The sequence below is a fragment of the Nicotiana attenuata genome, unplaced genomic scaffold (assembly GCF_001879085.1).
Source record: "Nicotiana attenuata strain UT unplaced genomic scaffold, NIATTr2, whole genome shotgun sequence".
Taxonomy (NCBI): Eukaryota; Viridiplantae; Streptophyta; class Magnoliopsida; order Solanales; family Solanaceae; genus Nicotiana; species Nicotiana attenuata.
In genome coordinates this window covers 69,585-78,905 of record NW_017672764.1, presented here as the reverse complement: position 1 = coordinate 78,905, position 9,321 = coordinate 69,585, and the positions used below count along the sequence as shown (strand labels likewise).

Below are 9,321 nucleotides of genomic sequence, written 5' to 3'. Positions count from 1 at the left end.
TCCAGTTTATATCCTTGGTAATATCAATGACGAGATATTTCTAAAGTTTAGTAAGTTGTTACACCTTCAGTAAATTAACATTTCTCTTTTTTGCCATCCTATTATACCCTCATCAAGATCAGATTAGACATTTTAAAAGACTTTTGCCAAAGTTAAAAAACTAATAGGGCAAATGTTAAACTAAATTAAAGGAGGCCAATGTTACAGTAAGAAAATAGAGACACTCTGAGTCATAATTTCAACAAATTGGAACTATGCGAAAATATAAAATCAAGATGCAAGGAATAAAACTATAAAATAAATAAAATAACCTTTATTATCGATCAATAATACAATAATCTTAAACAACAAGCAAATTACATAAAAAAAAATTTACCGCAAAGTCATTTAAGTAATTAGCAGAGTGCCATGATCTCATGCACGGCCCATTATTACACAATCAAAGAAGAAAAATATGTACGTACTTATTAAATAATAGTAACATGCATTGAATTCTTTATAATGATCTTTAACCATGTTTTTCATTCCCCTTTGTTCTTCCACCAAGTAAGAGAAGGAATGCTTTGTTCATTCCTAAAGAAGTTTGAAGGATCCACCTTAGTCTTCACATGAACCAATTTATCAAAGTTATTCCTGAAATACTTAATCCCCCAAACTTTAGCTTGCACATAGCTTATATATCCCTTGACGTTGTTCACTCCAATATCAAGATCCCTATAGTTGATATAAGCAGCTCTAGGAAACTTAGAAACAAAAGGAGCCATGTAAGAATAAAGCCTTCTTATCCAACTTATATGCCTTTCAGCTACTTCTTCTCCTTCTTCATCCCAAAACACCAAATGTTGGATTTTGTACAAATTCCCAGCTCTATGGGGGAATGGGATAGAAGATGCAGGAATCTCATCCATTTTCCCACCATATGGACTTAAGATCACTTGTGCTCCTTCAGCTCCGTTTTCAAAGAACAATCTCCATAATCCTTCGAGACCTCCCTCAGGGATTGGCTTCTGAACATAGTCTGATTTTGCCTTGAAGTATCGCGTTGAGAGTTGAACCCTACTTAGCAATACATCAAGAGATTCACCTCTTGGAAATCCTGCAAAGTACAATATAGACTCTATCCAGCTCATTTCAATGCAATCTTCTCTTTTCAACCCCAATTCAGGGAAGCTAATTTCTTGCATGATGGGAAGTAATCGATCGACTCCACCTAGGAATATCGAGTTGAATGAAGCTACGACTGTTTGTTTGTTACCTCCTTCACTTGAGTTCACTCTACTAATCAAGATCCTAATGAACAAATCTTCATGGAATCTTGGAGCAACATATTGCCACTTATGAACAAGCTTTGTTGCATTTTGTTCCAAGGTCTTGTCAAGGGTAAAAACAGTTACTTTTTCAGGAACATCTACTAATTTGATCTTCCATGCAAGAACAAGTCCAAAGCTATTACCTCCACCTCCTCTAATTGCCCAAAAAAGATCTTCCCCCATTGAATCCCTATCAAGAATTCTTCCGTTCGCGTCAATCAACCGTGCATCTACAATGTTATCTGCGGCTAAGCCATATTTTCTCAACATAACACCATAACCACCTCCACTAAAATGTCCACCAACACCAACTGTAGGACAAACACCAGCTGGAAACCCTAGGGTTTTGCTTTTCTCCGCGATTTTATAATAGAGTTCGCCAATAGTGGATCCAGCTTCAACCCATGCACTCTTGTCCTCAACATTAACAGTGATTGTTCTAAGGTTGATTAGATCAACTATGGCAAATGGAACTTCAGATACATAAGAAAGGCCCTCATAATCATGTCCTGCACCTCGAACCCTAACGTGCATCCCAGTTTTCTTAGCACAAAGAGTGACTCGTTGGACCTCGGATTCACTTACAGGGGTGACAATCACAAGAGGTTTTGGAGTTCCAGTGGTGTTGAACCTTAGGTTTTGAATGGAAAACTGAAGGATTGATGAGTAGGAAGAGTTATTTGGGGTGTAAATAGAGGTTTGGTTACTGCGAGATAAGCATTGTAGGAATTGTTCATGAGTATCAGCCGAAGCTGCCCATGAAGTTGATGAAAAAACAAGTAGTAGTACTAAAAGAAAGGAAAACCAAGAAATCTTCATTATTGCTTGAGATGTTGTTTTGTTTGTGTTATGGAAATGAATTGCAAACCCTTCTATTTATAATGTGTGGGGAGGCAAATGTTTGGTTGAACTTTCTATCATCGATCTGATTGTGAAAGGTTTGCACTAGGTTGTAATGAAAAAAAACATAAGACCATAAAAGAAGATTATTCAAATCATCCAGATCAGGACCACCAATAGAGATATGAGAAAATTAGAACCAGCAATGAATTTTTCTCACATTAAGAAAATGTAGAAATCTGGTCCTAATAGCCTTTCACATTTTTTTGACCTTCATAACTATCGCAAATGTGCATAAGTTCAACCACACAGCTATTTGCTAATTAAGAAAGTACTAGAATAAAATAAATACTAAAATATAAAGAGGCTGCTTGAAATGGTCCAAGCCTGGGACTTTTAGATGGAAGTATAGATTTTAGAAATTTCTTTTGAAAAATGTTGTGTTTGGTTTTTGGCAAATTTTGTTAGCTTTGTTCGATCATTTGTGTTTTTCGTAAGACTTGATTGAGGAAATCAGAATCTGTTTTTTTAAACCAAATTACAAGTTTGCTGTTTTGATTTTGTGAAAAGTTTCTGTAAAATGTACCCTAGTATATTGGGTAGAGTGTATCTTGTTTTAAAAGGTCGCAGGTCATTTAAGTTATATATATGGATAGTTTAAAGAATATGTACATTATCGAGTGAGACAATAGAGAAAATAGGATTTGTTTACTCATAATAGGAAGGGGAGCTTTGGCGTAACTGGTAGAGTTGCTGCCATGTGACCAGGAGGTCACGGGTTCGAGCTGTGGAAACAGCCTCTTGTAGAAATGCAGGGTAAGGCTGCGTACGATAGACCCTGGTTGTCCGGCCCTTCCCCGGACCCTGCGCATAGCAGGAGCTTAGTGCACCGGGCTGCCCCTCTTTTTTTTTTACTCATAATATTTTGGTTTAGAGAAAAGATTTTCGAGCACATTTTTTCAAATTAACAAATCTATTGGAAAACATTAAATTGATGAAAGTTTTCATATGTGTGGACCAGATTTAACTTCATGATTCTAACAAACGAACTAGACAGTGATCAGAGGCAGAGACAGGATTTAAAGTTACTGGATTCGGGATTTAACCTTTTTATGTTAGTGGGTTCTAAAGTAAAAATTTATACATATTCAATGAATTTCTTAAGGCAAATATATGGTTTGGATTAAAGCCATTGGGTTAGGCCGAACCCGGTGTCGAAGCTCTAGCTCCTCATATTTTGTACAAGGACGGGCGAAGCTATATTGGTCCAGTTGACCACCCTTCGCTGAAAAGTTATACTACATATAAGGTAAAATATTACTTGTTATTGATTAAAAATAGACTTTGAACACCCTTGCATGGCCCACTGGCAAATGATGTTCAAAATTTGAACACCCTTATTGAATTTCCTGGCTTCGCCGCTGTGTACAAGAATGGTGAATAACAGTTATATATGTCGACCAAGTAAAAAAAAAAAAAAAAAAAAATAGTCCAGTGCATAAGGCACCCTACACACGTAGTGTCCGGGAAAGGGCCACAACAAATAACTAATAAAAGCAAATAAATGGTGTGTTAAGGCTTCTAAGCTTGATATATTGTCCCTTGAGTTCTTCTCATGAGCAGGGAGAATAATAATGGTAAAACGTAACTGACATAAGAAGTACCGTACGACGTGCGTAACACTTAGTATAAAAGATTATGTTAAATCACTCTCGTTCTTAGGGTTAGCGAGTTTCTACATATAAAAAGGTTCATATATAACTTCAACTGAATGATATTTTTGTGAGACCATTTAACTTAATTATTTGGTTTGAAGAATTGTATTAGAATCTTCAGGGAAAGAAAATCTTAGTTGTATAATATCATTACTCGCTAAGATCAAATTCAGACGGGTTTTTTGTTTTGTTTTTCTAGAGGAACTGAAATTATTGTATAGAGTTACGTATGCAAAATCCTTTGACACCTACAAAGATGACAAGTTGGGTGTATCAATTGGTCAATGGTCTTTGCATATTAATTGACAATTAAAATTTAACAAAATTGAAAATTCTCACGATTTTGGTTTCAGATAGGCTATGGCGTAAGAAGAAAGATATTCGTTTTTCCTTCCCTTTGGAATTTATGAAGCTTCGTTATATGAAATATGCATAAGTTCTCTGAGAATTAGATTATTTTTTTGCCCCAAGTTACTTCAAAATTTCAATATTTTGACTTTAGAAAGTTTATCCAACAAGCTAAAATTTATGGTTTCAAAGTTTTTTCCCGACTTCACTTTCATGATCAAATAATTCTTATACGGTAATTTATAGTTTTTTTTTTCAACAAGGGCTCAGACTTACAAGTTTTTTCCTACTTATAAGAAAAAAGAAGAATTATTCGTACATCATATGGATGAGATCATGAGATTATTAGGGGTGATTTTTAAAAATAGCCAGATTTACAACTGGTCGTTCAAAAATAGCCCAATTTCAAAAGTAATCGAAATTTAGCCACTTTTTATGTAAAGATAAATCTGAGCGAAAACACTGTTCAAAACCCGAAAAATACTCCAGTATATTATGTTGGAGTTCCAGCATAAGTATACTTGAACTCCAGCATATTATACTGGAGTTCCAGGATAGTATGCTGGAACTCCAGCATAATATGATGGAGTTCCAGCATAAATACACTAGAACTCCAGCATAATATACTGGAGTTCCAGCAAGTATAATGGTCCAGTATAATATACTGGAGTTTGGAGCACCAGTGCTCCAGTCTCCAGTATATTATATTGGAGCCAGCAAAGTATACCGGTCCAGCATAATATGCTGGAGTTCATACACAAGTGCACCGAACTCCAGTATATTATGCTGGACCGATCTCTATTGCAGCAAAACGGTGGCTATTTTTCATTGACTTGATAAACGCTGGCTATTTTTGATTGACCAGTCCGAAAACTGGCTATACCGTGAAATTTTGGCGATTATTAGAGAGAAAAGAGAATGAACTAAGACGGTAAAGTAAATTCATTTTCATTAATATAGTGACCTTATTGTCCCTTCTCTTTTTACCAATTTATTAACGTAGGCATAAGATCCATTTTTAGATGAAATAAATGTAACGCAAATTTTAGAAAAATGCTGATTATCGTATTCATATGTTGAATACAATACGTCTTTTAGAATATATATATATATATATATATATATATATATATATATATATATATATATATATATATATATATATATATATATATATATATATATATACTTATATATATATATATATATATAATCCTTAGAGTACGCGCGTGTGTGTACCCAAATCATTGAATACATAATATTAAACACTAATATAAATATTATTAAATAATATATTTGACTGATAAAATCAAAACTAAAGAAAAATGCAAGTTCTTGAAAATGAGGACTGATGATCTCATTTTATTAGCTCAATAAAGGAAGAAATTTGCCAATAGAAGTCCTCATATACCTTATTATGATTTCTGAGAATTTCTATAGGAGTATCTTATGAAAATTATTTTTATTTCTATAGCCTAATACTAAAAACAAACAAATAACATACAATACTTTTATTAACAAAGATAAATTAAATAATTTGAAAATTGAATCTTTTGGTCTTTAAAAATTGATGAGTGTGGCTTTATAGTTCATAGAAAAAAATTAATAAGTTGTAACGATCCGACCAATCGTTTTGCTTTCTAGAACCCCGTTCTCTAAATAAGACTTCCCGTACATGCTTTTACTTGTTATGACTTGCGGGGATGGTTAGTTCGGGATTTGAAAGAGTTCGAGTTGAAATAGGAACACTTATTTTCTTAAGTTGGCTTAAAAGGCTAAGTTTGACTTCGGTCAATATTTTGAGTAAACGACCTCGGAATCGGGATTTGATGGTTTCAATAGGTTCGTACGATAATTTTGGACTTGGGTGTATGTTCGGATCGGATTTTGGATGACCCGGGAGTGTTTTGGCGCTTAATAGTGAAAGTTGGTTCTTTGAAGATTTTAGAAGTTCTTTAAATTTGGTTTGGAACGGGTTTTGGTGATATTGAGGTCCAAATGGAAATTCGAGACCGGAAATAGTTCCGTAATGTCATTTAAGACTTGCACGCAAAATTTGGTGTCATTCGAGTAGTTTAAGTACGTTTCGGCACATTGGAAGTAAATTGAAGAACTTGAAGCTCATAAGTTTGATTCAATTGGTTTTGGGGTGTGACTCTTAGTTTAAATGTTGTTTCGGGCGTTCCGAGAGTTCGAGCAACTCCGTTTTATGATTCCAAACTTGTTGGTATGTTCGGGCGGGCCCCGGGGGCCCCAAGTGTCAATCGGACGAAGCTCGGACCAAGTTGAAAATTCGGAGCAAGAGCTGAAGCTACAGCTGCTGTCATAATCGCACCTGCGCTTGGCTAGCCGCAGGTGCAACCCATGAGCTACAAAAGCGAACGAGTGAGGGCAACCCAGGTACCGCAAGAGCGGAAGTTTTGGCGCACTTGCGTGACCGCAGGTGCGAGATCAGTGGTCGCAGGTGCAGGCTTGTGCGCAGATGCGGTCCCTTGAGCCTGCAGATGCGGAGCTTGGTCAGTAGGGGAAAATGCACACCTGCGATGGCTTTTCCGCAGGTGCGAGACCGCAGATGCGGCCAAGGCACCGCAGGTGCGAAAATCGCTGGAGGCAGTGAGCTTGTTTTAAATACGGGACTTAGGCATTTTTCTCCCATTCATCACACATTTGGGCGATTTTAGAGCTTCAAAAAGGGAAATTTCAACCTAGCTATTGAGGGTAAGTAATTCCTACCTAATGTGAGTTCAATACATAGATTATGGGTAGATTTTAACGTGTAAAATTGTGAAATTCATGGGTTAGATGGAAAATCAAGGTTTTTGACAAAAATGAGATTTAACTATGAAATTTTGTTATGGAATTTGGTAAAAATCATATATTTGAGTTCATGAGGTTATGGGTAAAAGTTTCTTCAAAAATTTGCGGAAATCGAGCACGTGGTTCCGGGGTTGAATTTTAAGAACCTTACATTTATGGTTGGGCAATCACCTAAATAGTTAGAATATGAACTTTTGAATATATATTGATTAGTTTTTACACTATTTGAATAATTTTGGATTTTTCGGCACCGATTTGAGGGTTTGAGCATAGATCTTGGACCGGAAAGTAGGCTTGAGACAAGGTAAGTCTCTTTTCTAACCTTGTAAAAGGGAATTAACCCCAAAGGTGAATTAAATAAATGTGTGTACCTATTTGTGGGGGCTATGTACGTACGAGGTGACGAGAGTCCGTACATAGCTACTATTGTGCTATTGTCTGGGTAGTCTAGGACCCTTACCATGCTTTATTTGAAACGTTTGCACCCCTACTTGTTGATTTAATTGCTTAAGTCATATCGGAAGTTGATAAAAGAAATGTAAAAGGAAAATTTTACTTACTTGAAGTTACAAATGAGACACTTAACTATATATGAGAATATATGTTTTATTTGAAATATTTTCTATTTGTGGAGCGGGTCGAACGCCTCGGTAGCAGATAGATGCATCTATGGTTCGTGCCGTTCGACCCTCGGCAGTGCACAATTTAAAATACTATATTGGATCGGGTCGTACGACCTCGGCATAATTTGCGCATGATAATTCTTTGGAATTCTTCATAATTGATATTGCTTAAATATCTTGAAATGCAAGTTGTTAATGATAAAACTGAGCTTGGGATTTAATATTTGTGAAAGAAGAATTTATTATTTCCTGTTATTGAGCTTTCAGTATTATTCATGAAATCCATGCTTAGTATAACATTTTTAATATATTATTGTTAGCCCATAGTAAGTGTCAAAGTCGATCTCTCGTCACTACTTCTTCGAGGTTAGACTGGATACTTACTAGTACATATTGTTTATGTACTCATGCTACACTTCTGTACTTAATTATACATGATCTGAGGCAGGTACATCTGGTTACCAGTCCGGTGCGCATATTTGACCCCGCTTCGAAACTACACGGTGTGCTACCCTTCCGAGCCGTACTGCAGCAGCCGAAGTCTTCCTTTTGTTATATTTTTCTGTCAATTACATTTCAGACAGTAGACTAGTATTATTTTGTATATTCTACTAGAATACTCATACACTTATGATATCGGGTCTTGGCACACACTAGTAGACTTATGATTTTGGGTTGTATTTCTACGGTTATGATTTCATTTAGTTGTTTTCGCTTTTGATTGCTTTAAAAATCCATTATTTATTAAATCCTTTAAATTTAAGGAAAGTTAGTTGTTTGAATAACTTAATAAAAATGGAAATCACTAGATAGTTCACTGTTGGCTTGCTTAGCAATGGTGCCGGGCGCCATCACTATAACGACCCAGCCGGTCGTTTTGAGAGTAATAGCCCCGATCCCCTATTAACTACTTCCCCCATATCTATTTCTGCTTATGTGACTTGCCGGTTGGTTTCGTTTTGGTTTTTGGAGTGTTTTGGGACACTGAGTCTCTAAAACGGAGGCTTATGTCTTAGAATTTGGACCGAAGTTGGAATTTTTGATATCCGGGTCGGAATCCGGTTCCAAAAGTTGTAGTGGGTCCGTAATGTTGATTTTGACTTGTGTGCAAAATTTGGGGTCAATCGGATGTGGTTTGGTTGGTTTCGGCATCGGTTGTCGAATTTGGAAGTTTCAAGTTCTTTAAGTTTGAATCGCAAGATGATTCATGAATTTAACATTGTTTAATGTGATTTGAGGGCTCGACTAAGTTGGTATGGTGTTTTAGGATTGGTTGGTATGTTTGGTTGAGGTCCCGGGGGCCTCGGGTGAGTTTCAGGGTGAGTTTTGAGCGAGTACGAGCTTTTCGGCACTCTAATATTGTTCTGGGGGTCTTTGGAAGTGCGGACCACACATTTTGGGGGTGCTAAGGCAAAATGGAAGTGCGGACTTCAGGGGAATTGTGCAGACCGCACAATTTTGTGTGCGGCCGCAGAAGAATGTGCGGACCGCACAATTTTGTACGCGTCCGCACTCAGGGATTCTCATATTCGCTAGTCCGACTTCGGAAGCTTATATCTTTTGATATACAAGGAGTTTTGAGATGATTCAGAAACTAAAGTTGTATCCCTTCGTGTCTAGTTTCCTGGAAGGTAAAGAAATCATCATTTGGACATCTATAGAGATAGT

General features: G+C 36.5%; 1 protein-coding gene across 1 annotated transcript; it reads right to left on the bottom strand.

Moving 5' to 3' along the window:
- Nucleotides 1-285: 285 nt before the first annotated feature.
- Nucleotides 286-2,148, bottom strand: LOC109214424 (berberine bridge enzyme-like 28). The gene has a single exon (XM_019378340.1). The coding sequence runs from the start codon at nt 2,127-2,129 to the stop codon at nt 522-524; it is 1,608 nt and encodes a 535-aa protein (XP_019233885.1). The 5' UTR covers nt 2,130-2,148; the 3' UTR covers nt 286-521.
- Nucleotides 2,149-9,321: the final 7,173 nt, after the last annotated feature.

What these genes read in the sequence shown, in the direction of transcription:
- LOC109214424 (XM_019378340.1), bottom strand. Translation starts at nt 2,129, where the DNA reads ATGAAGATTTCTTGGTTTTCCTTTCTTTTAGTACTACTACTTGTTTTT.